This window comes from Bos indicus, chromosome 3 (assembly GCF_029378745.1).
Source record: "Bos indicus isolate NIAB-ARS_2022 breed Sahiwal x Tharparkar chromosome 3, NIAB-ARS_B.indTharparkar_mat_pri_1.0, whole genome shotgun sequence".
Taxonomy (NCBI): Eukaryota; Metazoa; Chordata; class Mammalia; order Artiodactyla; family Bovidae; genus Bos; species Bos indicus.
Genome location: NC_091762.1, coordinates 58,329,731 through 58,348,549, shown reverse-complemented (window position 1 = coordinate 58,348,549; position 18,819 = coordinate 58,329,731). Strand labels below are relative to the sequence as shown.

General features: G+C 37.8%; 1 protein-coding gene across 2 annotated transcripts in view; it reads right to left on the bottom strand.

Annotated features, from left to right (window-relative positions):
* Nucleotides 1-18,819, bottom strand: part of COL24A1 (collagen type XXIV alpha 1 chain) — a 394,910-nt gene that overhangs the window by 272,300 nt on the left and 103,791 nt on the right. For both annotated transcript variants that reach the window (XM_070786184.1, XM_070786183.1), the window contains exons 10-12: nucleotides 11,646-11,699; nucleotides 10,406-10,450; nucleotides 776-829 (exon numbers count right to left, since the gene is read on the bottom strand). In XM_070786184.1, the coding sequence (XP_070642285.1) occupies nucleotides 776-829; nucleotides 10,406-10,450; nucleotides 11,646-11,699 (153 nt within the window). The remainder of the gene's footprint in view (nucleotides 1-775; nucleotides 830-10,405; nucleotides 10,451-11,645; nucleotides 11,700-18,819) is intronic.

Genomic DNA, 18,819 nt, shown 5'->3' with positions numbered 1-18,819 from the left:
AGATGATGACATCTTGCAAGAACGTATAACTTTGGTTTATTTATTACATTAAGTTCATGCCAACAGGTCTGGAAAGGACTGTATCATAAGCAGCAGAGTTATTAACAATGTAGACTGTATACAGTAAGTCCCCTTCATATGAACCTTCAAGTTGCAAACTTTCAAGATGTGAATATGCATCTGGTTCCAGCAAGGAACCAAAGCCTACGCCATCAACATCAGTCATGAGAGAAACTACAGCTTGCCCTCCGTCTCCTATTGCTGATGATCCTTCCGCTCTACCATCTCCCCGCTCTTCTCCCTCCTCCAGTCAGTAATTCTTCTTGCCTGTTCACTCTATGCCAATCCTTGTACACCAGCTGTTGTTCTGGATGACTATATTTTTTAAGGTACAGTACTGTAAGATTAAAACTTTTATTTTGTGTTTGTTTTAATGTATTATTTGTGTGAAAAGTATTATAAACCTATTACAGTACAGTACTATACAGCTGATTGTGTTAGTTGGGTACCTAGGCTAACTGTTGGATTTACAAACAAACTGTATTTACAGAACAGCACGCTTTTCTAGGTAGGGTACTAACTGTGTATTCCTTTGGGTCAAAAAAGAAGCAGTTCAATTCTTTGCATGATACAATGAAAACATCATCTAATTTTTCTTAAAGTTGGTTTGTTTCATTCTGTAAGATTACCTGTCTGACATCTGGGTTTATCAGCACTGTTATACTTTACCTTAGTATACCACATTAGAAATAATATTTGAAGGAAACAGACTTACTCTTTCTCCTTCAGGTCCCAGTTGTCCTACTTCTCCAGGAGAGCCAATGAAACCCTTAAAGAAATCAAACAATCTTTGCATTATCTCATTTAAATAGTCACCATTAAGTATATAATTCTAAATAGAGATACTTAAAATTTATTCATAGTAATATGAATGATAAGGCTTAACAGCATAATAACCTTGTTGCTTTTTTTCCCTAAAAGTTACAGATCCATCTTTTCATTTTAAAAAAGTTGGAAATATAATTTAGACAAATATAATTTAGGCTCATAAAAATCAACAAGCCCAAGTTCTTTTCTACACTGAATATTACAAAGGGCAGAAAATACAGATACAATTAACTAAAATGTAAGGCAGAAAGGAGGTATCCAAGAATAAGAGAGATATGGAGGAGGGAGAGATTTATTCCAATGTGGCAAGAGGTAAAGATAATCGAAGAAGATTTCAAAGAAGACTGGCACTTGAGATAGGCCTACAGAGTAGGTAAAATATTGATAAGCAGATAATGGAGTAAGAACACTTCAGGCAGAACCACAGTAAGCAGAAACAAGACAGAGAGAACTACAGGAGTGTTTGTAAATGGTTAACTGAGTAACAGCAATGGTTAACTGAGTAAGGTGCTCGGGAGAAAAGCAGACCCACACTGCCTTCATGGAGGTTCCCGCTGGTCTGAGAAACAAGGGGTGCATCTGAGTACCAATGCAAGCTACTTTTACTGCCACACGTTAGTTACATCTCACCTGTGGCAAATAATAACCTGTTTCATCAATTTAATGAATAAAGTGTATGGTAGTTTAGAGAATAGATTAAGGAAAGCCTTAAATTTCAGGCTAAGAATTTTAGACTTTACATTTTAGATAGCTGGAAATTACTGGGCTTTGAGGGAGTATGGTAATGACCTGATGTTAAGCTGTTTCTCTAAAATATTAAGCTGTTGACAAAATACAGAATATACCCCAGACAGGAAATACTGAATGTAGGAAATCTTGCTGCAATGGTCCATATTTGAAAGAATATGAATCTGGGTCACTGATGCACAAAACATCATTTTAGTGCCCTCTGTGTGCCAGGAATTGGGATTATAAAAATGAATATGAAAATCAGTGTCCTCAAGAAGCTGATAGTTTATTAGGAAGAAGTCATACAAATAACTGTCATATCATAATTGTTACATGATTATGTGACAGGTGATAAGATAAACACAATACACAACAGAAACTTTGACTGGCAGAATGACCAGTACTGCCTAGAGGGAAGGGTTAGGAAAGCTTTACAGAGGAGGCAACTTTTGAGCTGAGTCTTGAAGGAAAGGAAAGGCATTCCATGCAGGGTGGAAAACAGCTGGGTATTACCATGGTAAGATGAACACTTTTCTCTGACAAGGAAAAACACCTTTATGAACAAGCAATAAATAAAGGAAAAGATAATGGGTTTCCTTCTACTTCACTTTAATGATAATATATCTATAATTTGTTTGCTTAAAAGTCAAGCATCTGGAGGATGGAGAAACTTTAAAAATGAAGCATCCAAAAGTTTTTCTAATTACCAAAACATTTAGGATTATGATGGCAAGCTACATGTATTTCAGAATCATCAGCTACAGATGGCCTCAAGTTAAAAAAAAAGTTAACTTTTGCTTTAACATACACAACTGAAATTTTGTTTATAAATAAAAAGAACAAACACCCTAACTGATGTACATTTATCTAAAAACTCTGTTGAAAACTCAGGAGCTGAAAAGTCAGATCTCTACTCAACACAGTCTACACAGAATCAGCATAACATTTTAGAAATAAAGATTTTAAAGGGAACAATGCTATGCATAATTATGTAGGTGTTTCAGAAAAGGTTCTTGATAATTATTATGATAATTATAACAGAAATAAAATGCCAGGAGCATCCAACAAAGACATCATATGGGCTTGTCATCATTCTAAAAACACTACCACTAAACTGGAGTTTAGGGTGTAAACAAATAAGGACATAAAAAAAATAATACTAATACAGATGGCTTTTCTTCTTGGATTGAAGTTTGTATATTCAAATAGAGGCAATTCTATATTCATTTCAGTTCAGTTGCTCAGTCGTGTCTGACTCTTTGCGACCCCATGAATCACAGCAGGCCAGGGCTCCCTGTCCATCACCAACTTCCGGAGTTCACTCAGACTCACGTCCATCGAGTCAGCGATGCCATCCAGCCATCTCATCCTCTGGCGTCCCCTTCTCCTCCTGCCCCAAATCCCTCCCAGCATCAGAGTCTTTTCCAATGAGTCAGCTCTTCGCATGAGGTGGCCAAAGTACTGGAGTTTCAGCTTCAGCATCATTCCCTCCAGAGAAATCCCAGGGCTGATATCCTTTAGAATGGACTGGTTGGATCTCCTTGCAGTCCAAGGGACTCTCAAGAGTCTTCTCCAACACCACAGTTCAAAAGCATCAATTCTTCAGTGCTCAGCTTTCTTCACAGTCCAACTCTCACATCCATACATAACCACTGGAAAAACCATAGCCTTGACTAGATGAACCTTTGTTGGCAAAGTAATGTCTCTGCTTTTGAATATGCTATCTAGGTTGGTCATAACTTTCCTTCCAAGGAGTAAGCGTCTTTTAATTTCATGGCTGCAGTCACCATCTGCACTGATTTTGGAGCCCAGAAAAATAAACTCTGCCCCTGTTTCCACTGTTTCCCCATCTATTTCCCATGAAGTGATGGGACCGGATGCCATGATATTCATTTTCTGAATGTTGAGCTTTAAGCCAACTTTTTCACTCTCCACTTTCACTTTCATCAAGAGGCTTTTGAGTTCCTCTTCACTTTCTGCCATAACAGTGGTGTCATCTGCATATCTGAGGTTATTGATATTTCTCCCGGCAATCTTGATTCCAGCTTTTGTTTCTTCCAGTCCAGTATTTCTCATGATGTACTCTGCATATAAGTTAAATAAGCAGGGTGACAATATACAGCCTTGACATATTCCTTTTCCTACTTGGAACCAGTCTGTTGTTCCATGTCTAGTTCTAACTGTTGCTTCCTGACCTGCATACAGGTTTCTCAAGAGGCAGGTCAGGTGATCTGGTATTCCCATCTCTTTCAGAATTTCCCACAGTTTATTGTGATCCACACAGTCAAAGGCTTTGGCATAGTCAATAAAGCAGAAATAGATGTTTTTCTGGAACTCTCTTGCTTTTTCCATTATCCAGCGGATGTTGGCAATTTGATCTCTGGTTCCTCTGCCTTTTCTAAAACCAGCTTGAACATCTGGAAGTTCACGGTTCACATATTGCTGAAGCCTGGCTTGGAGAATTTTGAGCATTACTTTACCAGCATGTCAGATGAGTGCAATTGTGCGGTAGTTTCAGCATTCTTTGGCATCGCCTTTCTTTGGGATTGGAATGAAAACTGACCTTTTCCAGTCCTGTGGCCACTGCTGAGTTTTCCACATTTGCTGGCATATTGAGTGCAGCACTTTCACAGCATCATCTTTCAGGATTTGAAATAGCTCAACTGGAATTCCATCACCTCCACTAGCTTTGTCTGTAGTGATGCTTTCTAAGGCCCACTTGACTTCACATTCCAGGATGTCTGGCTCTAGGTCAGTGATCACACCATCGTGATTATCTGGGTCGTGAAGATCTTTTTTGAATAGTTCTTCTGTGTATTCTTGCCACCTCTTCTTAATATCTTCTGACTCTGTTAGGTCCATACCATTTCTGTCCTTTATCGAGCCTATCTTTGCATGAAATGTTCTCTTGGTATCTCTAATTTTCTTGAAGAGATCTCTAGTCTTTCCCATTCTGTTGTTTTCCTCTATGTCTTTGCACTGATTGCTGAGGAAGGCTTTCTTACCTCTTCTTGCTATTCTTTGGAACTCTGCATTCAGATGCTTATATCTTTCCTTTTCTCCTTTGCTTTTCGCTTCTCTTCTTTTCACAACTATTTGTAAGGCCTCCCCAGACAGCCATTTTGCTTTTTTGCATTTCTTTTCCATGGGGATGGTTTTGATCCCTGTCTCCTGTACAATGTCACGAACCTCATTCCATAATTCATCAGGCACTCTACCTATCAGATCTAGGCCCTTAAATCTATTTCTCACTTCCACTGTATAATCATAAGGGATTTGATTCTATATTCTATATTGCATAAGACAGAGGCAATTCTGTCACCATCAGGGCAAATAAAAACGTCAGGAGAGGCCTACATACATCTACTTTTTGAGATACCTGGCCGGTATTACACAGAGAGATACCAAAGGAGGGCTGAAAAATGATTTCAAACATTTACATTTTAAAAATAATTATTTTAACACCAAAAAATGCAACCAAACAACAGGGACATTCAAAAGATAATTTATCACACAATTTATAAAAATATTAATTTACAATATATAGCATATGGTATTATCCAGTAATAGGACACACATTAAATAAAAAATATAATCCTGTCAGTGTAAATTTGTTTTGAACAAATTTTGTTTTTTGAACAACATTTGTAGTTATTAATAATATCAAAGTTTACATTTGGACTCTGTGAATATGAAACCTAAAGAAATGGTTCTGCTGACTCTTCCCTCACTTGCAAAGGAAAATGAAAGGATTAAATCAATTAAATTAGTCAGAGAAGGATTAGTTTTTTTTTTAATGCTTTCATGAAGTTGCCATCAAAACATAAAAAAACTTAAAAAGGGTTTACTCCCTAGAGAGTACTTTTCAACACAAATGGAGAAGAAAGGAACAGAAGGATAATATGGTACAAAAATGACACAAAGGAGAACTGAGAAAAGTTACAGGAATCACAGAAGCAAGATGAGAAAATGTAGTAAAAGAAAACTGCACAGCGCCAAACAGGTCTACAACTTTAGCTCACACACACAAGTAACTCCCAAATTCCAGAATAATGATAAAACCTGCAGAGAAAGCACATGCCATGTGGTAGGCACTGTGCTTTAAGAATATTCAGCTCAGGTAGTTCTCAGAAGCACCTAAAGGTAAATTTCATTTTCACCTTTTAGTAAGTTAAGAAAAATGAGACACAGAAGAGATTAACGGCATCAAAAGTCACAAAGCTAGTAAACGAGGGGTTCGTGGCGGGGGAAGCAGTCTCGTCTAACTCCAAAGCCCGTGTTCTTATCCAGTAATCTCTCCTTGTTTTCCAGATCCAAGTAAGTATGTGCATTCAGTGCGGCTTTAATAAAGTATACATCACTTTTCCCCATCATATTTTCACTTAGTGCAAGGGTAGAGACAGCACAGGATAGTGGAAGAGTACAGAGCTAAAGGTGAGAAGATGTTGGTTTGAGTTCTGCTAGGACTAGATCAAATCATGTCAGTTCCACAGCTTATCATCTGTTTTATCACCTGTAAAATGGAGACAATATATGTGTTCTCCTACTTCACAGGATTGATAGCAAAATTAAAGAAGAAAATACACATGAAATATTTGAAAATGTTTAAGAATTTTTTAAAAATGAAGGCATCATTATAGCACATATATTAAAACACATGTTTTCTGGCTACATGGAGCTACTGAAGGGCACATGCTTGCTAGTCAGGGCCTGACAAAACATGCTCCACTGGAGAAGTGAATGGCAAAGTATTTCAGTAGTCTTGCCTTAAAAACCCCATGAACACAATGAAAAGGCAAAAATATATGACACTAGAAGATGAGCCCCCCAGGTTGGTAGGTGTCCAACAGGCAACTGGGGAAGAGCAGAGAAATAGCTCCATGAAGAATGAAGAGGCTGGGCAAAAGCAGAAATGTTGCTCAGCTGTGGGTATGTCTGGTGGTTAAAGTAAAGTCCAATGCTGTAAAGAACAATATTGCATAGGAACCTGGAATGTTAGGCCCATAAATCAAGGTAAATTGGATGTGGTCAAGTAAGAGATGGCAAGAGTGAACATTGACATTCTAGGAATCACTGAACATAAATGGATGAGAATGGGTGAACTAAATTCAAACGATGGTAATATCTTCTACCATGGGTAAGAATACCTTAGAAGAAATGGAGAAGCCCTCATTGTCAAAAAGAGAGTCTGAAATGCAATACTTCAGTGCAGTCTCAAAAACAACAGAATGATCTCTGTTCATATCCAAGACAAACCATTCAACATCACAGTAATCCAAGTCTATGCCCCAACCACTAAAGCCAAAGAAGTTGAAGTGGAACGGTTCTGTGAATACCTACAAGACCTTCTAGAACTACCAACAAAAAACGATATCCTTTTCATCACAGGGGACTGGAATGTGAACGTAGGAAGCCAAGAGACACATGGAGTAACAGGCAAGCTTGGCCTTAGAGTACAAAATGAAGCAGGGCAAAGGCTAACAGAGTTTTGCCAGGAGAACACACTGGTCATAGCAAACACTCTCTTCCAACAATACAAGAGACAACTCTATACATAGATGTCATCGGACGATGAATACCGAAATCAAATTGATTATATTCTTTGCAGCTGAATATGGAGAAACTAGACACAGTAAGCAAAAACAAAACCTGGGAATGACTGTGGCTCAGATCATGAGCCCTTATTGCAAATACACACTTAAATTGAAGAAAGTAGGGAAAACAACTAGACCATTCAGGTATGACCTAAATCAAACCCTTTATGAATATACAGTGGAGGTGACAAACAGATTCAAGGGATTAGATCTAGTAGATGGAGTGCCAGAAGAACTATGGATAGAGGTTTGCAACATTGTTCAGGAGGTGATCAAAACCAACCCCAAGAAAAAGAAATGAAAAAAAGGCAAAATGGTTGTCTGAGGAGGCATTACAAATAGCTGAGAAAAGAAGAGAAGAGAAAGGCAAAGGAGAAAGGGAAAGATATAGCCAACTGAATGTAGAGTTGTAGAGAACAGTGAGAAAAGATAAGAAAGGCTTAAGTGAACAATGCAAAGAAATAGAGGAAAACAATAGACGGGGAAAGACTAGAGATCTCTTTAAGAAAACTGTAGATACCAAGGGAATACTTATGCAAAGATGGGCACAATAAAGGACAGAAACAGCAAGGACCAAATAGAGATTAAGTAGAAGTGGCAGGAATACACAGAAGAACTACATAAAAAAAGATCTTAATGACCCAGATGGAGAAGGAAATGGCAACCCACTCCAGTATTCTTGCCTGGAGAATCCTGTGGACAGAGGAGCCTGGTGGGCTGCTGTCCATAGGGTCGCATAGAGTCGGACATGACTAAAGCGACTTAGCATGCATGCATACATTGGAGAAGGAAATGGCAACCCACTCCCATGTTCTTACTTGGATAATCCCAGGGATGGAGGTGCCTGGTGGGCTGCCATCTATGGGGTCGCACAGAGTCGGACACAACTGAAGTGACCTAGCAGCAGCAATAGCAATGACCCAGAAAATGGTGTGGTCACTCACCTAGAGCCAGGTAGCCTGGAATGTGACATTAAATGGCCCTAGGAAACATCACGACGAATAAAGCTAGTGGAGGTGATGGAATTCCAAATGAACTATTTCAAATTCTAAAAGATGATGCTGTTAAAGTGTTTCACTCAATATGCCAACAGAATTGGAAAACTCAGCAGTGGCCACAGGACTGGAAAAGGTCAGTTTTCATTCCAATTCCAAAGGAAGGCAATGTCAAAAAATGTTCAAACTACTGTACAATTGCACTCATTTCACATGCTAGCAAAGTAACGCTCAAAATCCTTCAGCTAGGCTTATGCAGTATGTGAACCATGAACTTCCAGATGTTCAAGGTGTATTTAAAAAAGGCAGAAGAACCAGAGATCAAATTGCCAACATCAGCTGGATCATAGAAAAAGCAAGTGAATTCCAGAAAAACATCTACTTCTGCTTCATAGACTATACTAAAGCCTCTGACTGAGTGGATCACAACAAACTATGGAAAATTCTTAAAGACACAGGAACACCAGACCACCTTATCTCCCTCCTGAGAAGCTGTATGCAGGACAAGATGCAACAGTTAGAACCGGACATGCAACAATGGACTGGTTCAAAATTGGGAAAGGAGTACATCGAGGCTGTATGTTGTCACCTTGCTTATTTACTTTTAAGAAGAGTACATCATGTGAAATGTCAGGCTGGATGAATCACAAGCTGGAAACAAGATTACTGGGAGAAATATCAACAACCTCAGATATGCAGATGATACTAATTTCATGGCAGAGAACAAAGAGAAACTATCTTGATGAAGGGGAAAGAGGAGAGTAAAAAGCTGGCTTAAAACATAATAGTCAAAAAACGAAGATCATGGCATCATTGTCCCATCACTTCATAGTAAATAGATGGAGAAGAAGGGGAAACAGTGACAAATTTTCTTTTCTTGGGTTCCAAAATCACTGTAAACGGTGACTGCAGCCACGAAATTAAAAGACACTTGCTCCTTTGAAGAAAACCTATGACGAACCTAGACAGTATATTAAAAAGCAGAGACATCACTTTGCTGACAAAGGTCCATCTAGTCAAAGCTATGGTATTTCCAGTAGTCATGTACAGATGTAAGAGTTGGACCATAAAGAAGGCAGAGCAACAAAGAATTGCTGCTTTCAAACTGTGGTGCTGGAGAAGACTCTTGAGAATCCCTTGACAGCAAGGAGATCAAACCAGTCAATCATAAAAGAAGTCAATCAATTCATTGGAAGGATTGAGGCTGAAGTTGAAGCTCCAAAAAATTGGCCACTTGATGTGGAGAGTCGACTCCTTGGAAAAGACCTTGATGCTAAGAAAGATTGAGGGCAAGAGGAGACAGGGGCAACAGAGGATGAGATGGTGGGATGGCATCACTGACTCAATGGACATGAGTTTGAGCAAATTCCAGGAGATAGTGAAGAACAGGGGAGCCTAGTGTGCTGCAGTTCATGGGCTTGCAAAGAGTTGGACATGACTTATTGACTAAATAACAACAATATACATACCGTTTAAATATTTTTTGTTTTCCTTATTTCTAAAAGTTATTTTAGGTAATATAAGGAAGATATAGATTCTGAAAAATAACTGGCTATTAAATAGAGAATTTAAAAAGAAAAATTTTAGTTTTATAAATTTTTCCTAGAATCAGCTTTGATTTTAATTTGTGGAACACTACATAACCCTTCATAGTAATTTTTTTTTTTTTACTCCCTTTATGCTTAAAAGTGGTTAACAATTCCTTTAATGGTTAGAAGTGCAAAACTATATTCTTGAACATGTAAGTTTCTTTCTTGCAGCTATTTCTTTAGTCCAGATAGTTTCTGTATTATTACTTCAGCCTTGAATAGGAATTTTTTTGTCTCTTCACATTTCTTTCATCATGACTTCTTAAGTCTACATAGAGTCACATATAAAAAATACTACAAATGCTTATAGAGTGTATTTCTAACATACCAGAAATGGTATAACACACCATTTTGCAAGGGGCTAGAAAAATAATATAAATAATATATATGTAGGAGCTATCAAAGAATAAGGCAAGAACTACCACTGTAAGACTGCTCTCTGTGGCCTTAACAATAAAGATGTATATTAAATAAGTATACTTCTTTCCAGGCTAAACCCACATTACATTCAAAGTAATGGAAGTGTGGAAGTGTGAAAATAAGTATTTTGTATATGTGATTCTACTTACATTTAAGCATACTTAACAAAGCAAAGAAAACGCTTACTCACTCGTACACCTTTAGGTCCTGGATTACCATCTGGTCCAGCTAAACCCTAGTGCAAACAAAAGACATCGCCATCATACTCTAGTACTTTTTAAAGAGTTGCTGATAATTAATAAAAAGGGGCAAATAAAAGGTATCATTTTTACAAGTATAAACTTCAGAACTGTATACTTAGTTCTGAAGACCATATACATTTTAGGGATTTTAGAATTTCAGAACCAAAAAAGCCATTGTATATAATCTATACACAAATATATTTTAGATTTCTAAATAAAGTAGATTAACACAACTGTCAGACACAATTATTTAAGTTATTTCTCATTGGAAAATCCTGTTCTTTTAGAACACTTCTAATTTACTTATCTGAAATATATTCCTACTTTAGAAAATAAGTACATTTTTTAACTTCAGATCAATTTCCATATGTTTAAGTATTTATATGTTTTTCAGATAAACACAGAACATTACTTGGTGGTAAGATTCATGTAATACCCTCCACATACTTTAAAGGCTTCAAAATGGAATTTTATTAACACTAGATTATCTTTTGGTATTTTCAATTCCTTAATTCTAGAGAATAAAAGAGATATTTTATATAAATACAGTTTTCTAGTATGCTAAATGAACAATTAATTTCAAAAGTAATTAATGAAAGCCTAAGAAAGAAAATTTTTTCTCTTATTAGCCTATATGAAATAGCTAGAGAAAGTTAGAAATTAGAGGGAAATAAATATGAAATGATTAAAATGAATTTTCAAAACAGTATACAAAGACTTGAATCCAATTTAGATAAAAAGTATTCAGACAGTGGTATATGTAGCACTGGCAACTATGTCCCAAGTGTTTATAATTATATTATTAAAAAATGTTGCATATCAAAGAGAGTCTTAACTCAAATCATTACTTCATTTTAGTCAGTGGTAATATTGTAAAATTAGTAGCAACACTGTTTAACATTTTATTAGCCTACTGGGCCATTTTAATTTAAAAAGTTCCACTGAATATCATATCAAACTTGTTTAAAAATCCCACTCTCATTTTAAGTAAAATTTGTCTGCAATAACATTTTTGAAGAATTTTTACAATTTTGATATCAGAATTTGGGGGAATTATTTTGCTATGAGTAATTCATTATTTAATAAAACAAACCAATTATCATTTGAACATTAACTCTTGAAATTGGAACATACAATGCATTAACCAAGAGAGACATAAAAAGAAAAGTTTAAATATAGTTACCTCACCTGCCTGCCAGGGTAACCACGTGAACCAATATTACCAGTGAATCCTGGAGTTCCCTAAAATGAAAAATAAAATAATAAAAAATACAGCAAAATCCAAAGAAGCCCAAGAAAGCAAACTTGGTGTATTCATAATACCCAAGTTTGGAAAGAATATTTTTTCCATATAAAAATATGAAGAGTCCTGCATGTTGCTTATCTGACTGAAGTCATCTATTTAAAATGAAAATGGCCTCTTTCCTGGCTGGAACCATGGAGGGTGCAGAAGAGAAGGAAATAAAGGTTCCTGCTATGCCAGAAATCCTTAAGAAAAAGGAAAAGAATTTCACAGAGCTTAAGATCAAGTGCTGAGAAATAATTTGCCTAAAAGATGCTTCGAAAGGCAAAGTTTATCTATGAAAAAGCTAAGCCCTATCACAAGGAAGGCAAGCAGATACACAGAACTGAAATTCAAATGGTTAGGATGGCAAGAAAAGCCAGAAACTTCTGTGTGCCCACAGAACCCAAATTGGCATTTGTCATCAGGAACAGAGGTATCAAAGATTTGAAAGGCATTGCAACTTTGCCTCTCTCAGACGTTCAGTGGCACCTCCTGAAGCTCAACAAGGTTTCAGTTAACATGCTGAGAAGGGTGGAACCATACATTGCATGTGGTTTAGTCATTGTGTCCAATTCTTGCAACCCCACGGACTCTAGCCTGCCAGGTTCCTCTGTCCATGGGATTCTCAAGGCAAGAATACATTGCATGGGGGTACCCAAACCTGAAGTCAGTAAATTAATTGATCAAAATCAACAAGCAGTGAATTGTCCTGACAGATAATTTGATCGCTGGTCTCTTGGCAAATATGGCATCATCTGCATGAAGGTCATCTGATTCATGAGATCTCCATACTGTTGGAAAACATTTCAAAGAAGCAAACAACTTCCTGCTGCTGCTGCTGCTGCTGCTGCTAAGTCACTTCAGTCATGTCCGACTCTGTGCGACCCCAGAGATGGCAGCCCACCAGGCTCCCCCATCCCTGGGATTCTCCAGGCAAGAACACTGGAGTGGGTTGCCATTTCCTTCTCCAATGCATGAAAGTGAAAAGTGAAACAACTTCCTATGGGCCTTCAAACTGTCTTCTCCGTGAGGTGAGATGAAGAAAAAGGCCATGCACTTTGTAGAAGCTGGAGATGCTGGCAACGGGGAAGACCATATCAACAGGCTTAATAGAAGGATGAACTAAGGTATCTACCATGATTATTTTTGTAATCTCGTCAGTTAGGAAACTTTGACTGCTTTCAAATTGAAAAAAAAAAAATGAAAATGAGATCAATTGCTAAATAAAAATGAATACAACTATAAATTAGGGACCTAAATGAGATACTGATTATTAAATGTAGGATAAATGCAGATAAACATAGGATAAAAAATTTCAGTGATACATGAATTTTAAAAAACATTTACATTAGAGAAAGAGTTGATACATTGTGTAATAAACAGTATCTTTACAGATTGAACTCCTTGTCTCAGCCATCCTGCAACTTGCCTTAACTATCAGAGCACAAGCTTCAGAAGGTAGGTAAATGGATATTAAGTGTTAATTACCTGTATTATGACAAGGGTATATCTAAAAATTCACATAGCAACTTTGAATGTGAAACTCACTTTGAATTGAAAACCTTCTGTGCCTGATTTAAAACCCAGTTTACTCAAGGAAATGGCAATCCACTCCAGTGCTCTTGCCTAGAAAATTCCATGGATGGAGGAGCCTGGTGGTCTACAGTCCATGGGGTTGCAAAGAATCGGACACAACTGAGCAACTTCACTTTTTTTTTTCTTACTCAAGGAAGGCTGATATATGGAGACTCAAACACATAAGAAAAGAAACTTGCTGCAGAACCCTGTGGAAAAGTGTGAAGAAATACCTCCATATGTTGTTACTTTCTTCCACTGATACATGATTCACTCATTAATTTAGGTTATTCATTTAGGTCTAATACATAACTTGTGAACTAAGGAAATGCCAAAAAAGTATGTTAAGAAAGGCAATGCCAAAGTATGTTCAAACTACCACACAATTGCACTCATCTCACACACTAGCAAAGTAATGCTCAAAATTCTCCAAGCCAGGTTTCAACAGTATGTGAACTGTGAACTTCCAGATGTTCAAGCTGGATTTAGAAAAGGCAGAGAACCAGAGATCAAATTGCTAACATCCACTGGATCATTGAAAAGGCAAGAGAGTTCCAGAAAAACATCTACTTTTGCTTTATTGACTATGCTAAAGCCTTTGACTATGTGGATCACAACAAAGTGTGGAAAATTCTTAGAGATGAGAACACCAGACCACCTGATCTGCCTCCTGCGAAATCTGTAAGCAGCTCAAGAAGCAACAGTTAGAACCAGACGTGGAACAAGAGACTGGTTCCAAATTGGAAAAGGAGTAAGTAAAGGCTGTATATAGCCACGCTGTTTATTTAACTTATATGCAGAGTACATCATGCAAAATGCCAGGCTAGATGAAGCACAAGCTGGAATCAAGACTGCCGGGAAAAACATCAATGACCTCAGACAGGCAGATGACACCACCATTGTGGGAGAAAGCAAAGAAGAACTGAAGAGCCTCTTGATGAAAGTAAAGGAAGAGAGTGAAAATGTTGGCTTAAAACTCAACATTCAGAAAACTAAGATCATAGCCTTTGGTTCCATCACTTCATAGCAAATAGATGGGGAAACAATGGGAACAGTGACAGCCTTTATTTTTTTGGGCTCCAAAATCAGCACAGATGGTGACTGCAGTCATGAAATTAAAAGACACTTGCTCCTTGGAAGAAAAGCTACGACCAACCTAAACAGCATACTAAAAAGCAGAGACTTTGCCAGCAAAGGTCTGTCTAATCAAAGCTATGGTTTTTCCAGTAGTCATGTGTGGATGTGAGAGTTGGACTATAAAGAAAGCTGAGCACCAAAGAATTGAAGCTTTTGAACTGTGGTGTTGGAGAAGACTCTTGAGGGTCCTGTGAGATACAACCAGTTAATCCTAAAGGAAATTAGTCCTGAATATTCATTGGAAGGACTGATGCTGAAGCTGAATCCCCACTACTTTGGCCACTTGATGTGAAGAACTGACTCATCTGAAAAGACCCTGATGCTGGGAAAGATTGAAGGCAAGAGGAGAAGGGGACAACAGAGGATGAGCTGGTTGGATGGCATCACTGATTCGATGGACATGAATTTGAGCAAGCACCAGGAGTTGGTGATGGACAGGGAAGCCTGGTGTTCTGCAGTCCATGGAGTCACAAAGAGTCAGACATGACTGAGCGACTGAACTGAACTGATGATAACAGTGATAATTTTCATAGATTGTTTATTCTGTTAAAATTCTTTTCCTGTTGTTTATTTGTATTAGATAATAATACTAATACAAAGGACACTAATCCTTTGCCCCTCTGCTCTGAAGTATAAGAAGATTGCACTGATTTCTCTAGTTTAACCATAGAAACACTATAAAATTCCTGAAATTTGAAAAAAATCTAGAGAAAAAACAGTTCAAGAAAGAGGCAAATAAAGGATCACAGTTCAAAGTTTTCACCCTCTCATACTATTAGACTAGTATTCTCCTAATATGTCCTTCTCTCCACTTTTCTCAGAATACATTTCTCAGTTTTGTTTTCTCCCTTTTCTCTCCCCCTTCCTTTCCTTGCTTCAACAATTACTATTTACTTAACATTTTTTTGTGTGTGTTGGGCTTCCCTCATAGCTCAGTTCATAAAGAATCTGCCTGCAATGCAGAAGACCCAGGTTTGATTCCAAGGTCAGGAAGATCCAATGGAGAAGGAATAGGCTATCCACTCTAGTATTCTTGGATTTCCCTTGTGGCTCAGGTGGTAAAAAATCCACTGGCAATGTGGGAGACCTGGGTTCGATCTGGTAAAGAATCCGATTGCAATGCAGGAGACCTGGCTTTGATCCCTGGGTGGGGAAGATCCCCTGGAGAAGGGAAAGGCTACTCACTCCTTCTAACCTGGAGAATTCCATGGACTGTATAGTCCATGGGGTCACAAAGAGTCATACATGACTGACTTTCACTTCACTTCAACATGTTTTTATGTGCTAATCACATCACCATGCAATGTGATTTACAGCTACTTTATATCTATGATATAAAGTATGATAGATACTATGTTCTTCATTCTACATTTGAAGTAAGAAAGATACAGAGACGTTGTGAAACGTGCCTGAGATGGAATAGTAAGTAGCAGAGCCTGAATGTAAACCCAGATGATCTGACAAAAGTTGTCACGTGTGTATATGCACACACACACATACACACACACACATATATGACAATGAACAATTTAATAGAATGTGAATAAAGAGTGATCTTCTGAGAATTACAGAAAATTCTCATCTACATGTAGAGATTATATCCTATGAATTTCAGAAACTATATTTATGTACTAGAAATTACCTTATTAACATTATACATAGTATATATTTGATCCCTATAATGTTTATTGAGCACTGATATGCCAAGCAGAATTTCAAGTATTTTATACATATTATCTTATTTAATCTACCCAAACCCTATAAGGTAGATATTATCCCTATTTTACAGATGCAAAAAATAAGACACAAAGTGTTTGCCACTGGTAGAAAGCCACTCAGCTATTTAGAAAGCCAGAATTTAAATCAGTAAGTCTAACTCCAGAGACCACCATTCAAGGCTTCCTCCCTAGTGGAAATTTGAAGTGCAAATAACTTATAGTAGTACTCAAAGGAAAGCCCTCTAATTATGAGATTTGCTTCAGTCTATTTACAAATGCTTCCTCTATTCCCCATCCAACTCTAAAACACGTAGGCCTATATCCAGACATCCACAAAAACCTTATATTTGGGTATGCCAATAAAAAGAGTGAAATAAACATAAAATGCTGTTTTTATTCTGTAGGTTCTGGTTAATGGCAACCACTATCCCTTTCATGAGTTTCCTAGCCAAATTAGGTTCAGTCAGTTCAGTTCAGTTCAGTCGCTCTGTCGTGTCTGACTCTTTGTGACCCCATGAATCGCAGCACGCCAGGCCTCCCTGTCCATCACCAACTCCTGGAGTTCATTCAAACTCACGTCCATCGAGTCGGTGATGCCATCTAGCCATCTCATCCTGTCGTCCCCTTCTCCTCCTGCCCCCAATCCCTCCCAGCATCAGAGTCTTTTCCAGTGAGTCAACTCTTCTCATGACGTGGCCAAAGTACTGGAGCTTCAGCTTTAGCATCATTCCTTCCAAAGAAATCCCAGGGCTGATCTCCTTAAGAATGGACTGGTTAGACCTCCTTGCAGTCCAAGGGACTCTCAAGAGTCTTCTCCAACACCACAGTTCAAAAGCATCAATTCTTCAGTGCTCAGCCTTCTTCACAGTCCAACTCTCATATCCATACATGACCCCAGGAAAAACCATAGCCTTGACTAGACGGACCTTTGTTGGCAAAGTAATGTCTCTGCTTTTCAATATGCTATGTAGGTTGGTCATAACTTTTCTTCCAAGGAGTAAGAGTCTTAATTTCATGGCTGCAATCACCATCTGCAGTCATTTTGGAGCCCCCCAAAATAAAGTCTGACACCGTTTCCACTGTTTCCCCATCTATTTCCCATGAAGTGATGGGACCAGATGCTATGATCTTCGTTTTCTGCATGTTGAGCTTTAAGCCAACTTTTTCACTCTCCACTTTCACTTTCATCAAGAGGCTTTTGAGTTCCTCTTCACTTTCTGCCATAAGGGTGGTGTCATCTGCATATCTGAGGTTATTGAGATTTCTCCTGGCAATCTTGATTTCAGCTTGTGCTTCTTCCAGCCCAGCATTTCTCATGATGTACTTTGCATAGAAGTTATATAAGCAGGGTGACAATATACAGCCTTGACGTACTCCTTTTCCTATTTGGAACCAGTCTGTTGTTCCATGTCCAGTTCTAACTGTTGCTTCCTGACCTGCATATAGGTTTCTCAAGAGGCAGATCAGGTGGTCTGGTATTGCCATCTCTTGAAGAATTTTCCACAGCTTATTGTGATCCACAGTCAAAGGCATTGGCATAGTCAATAAAGCAGAAATAGATGTTTTTCTGGAACTCTCTTGCTTTTTCGATGATCCAGTGGATGTTGGCAATTTGATCTCTGGTTCCTCTGCCTTTTCTAAAACCAGCTTGAACATCTGGAAGTTCACGGTTCAATTAGGTTAATCAATCTCAATTAAAAAGCAATCTGTTTTAAGACGTAAATGAAATCTGATTTTGAACAGATTTTCATAGAGGGTGTTAAGACAACATGTAGCGATATAACACATTCCAGCTGCACAGAGAAATACACAAAAGGACTCTATTCAATGACTAAATCCTGCTCTTCTGGAACAGCAGTAAACAAAGTAAATAAGTAAGCTTTCAGCAGTCATATGTGGCATAAACATACCCTAAGCCAACCACACCCTAAAATCACTTGGACAACAACAGAGCTCAAAAGACTCAAAAGAAATACTGTAACTTAATTCACTCTGCATTTAAAAAATAGCTCACTTTAATCTGTAGATTGTCTGGAGTAATTTAGACACAGGGTTATATCACTACTCCTGGAAAAATCAGGAATAGTTAAACCTGTTCCAATCCCACTTCTCACTTGAGGAATTAAAGCCGACGCTCTGAGTCAGACTTCATTGAGAGTCCAAGCACTGCTAGCATGGGTCCTCCCTATGTCTTCATTTATTCATTAGTAAAATACAATAGTAATACCACAGGATTATAATGTAGAGGTCACAGGATTATAATGTAGAGAAAATAGGACAATGTGGGAAAATACATTTAAAAGCAGGGGTAACTATAATAATTCTTAGTGTTGTGGAGCATCAAATGAGTTAACATATGGAAACATTCAATGCACAGTTATACTACTTGAAGTTCCAGTTAACAGTAGTACAGTTTGGCAACTAATAGACTCCGTAAATGACAGTTCTTAATACTAGAGCTTACACAGATGATATAATTACTTTCCTAAATGTTTCTGGCCAGTTAATAAATATTTACAAACTATCCAGAAGGGAATGTCTCCTAGCAAATTAGTCATGCTCCTCTTAATGTCCACAGTGTCTCCAACAGTTAAAATGCAAAATGATTTTAGTTGTTCCTCATGGTTATCAGCAATTTTGTCTTTTT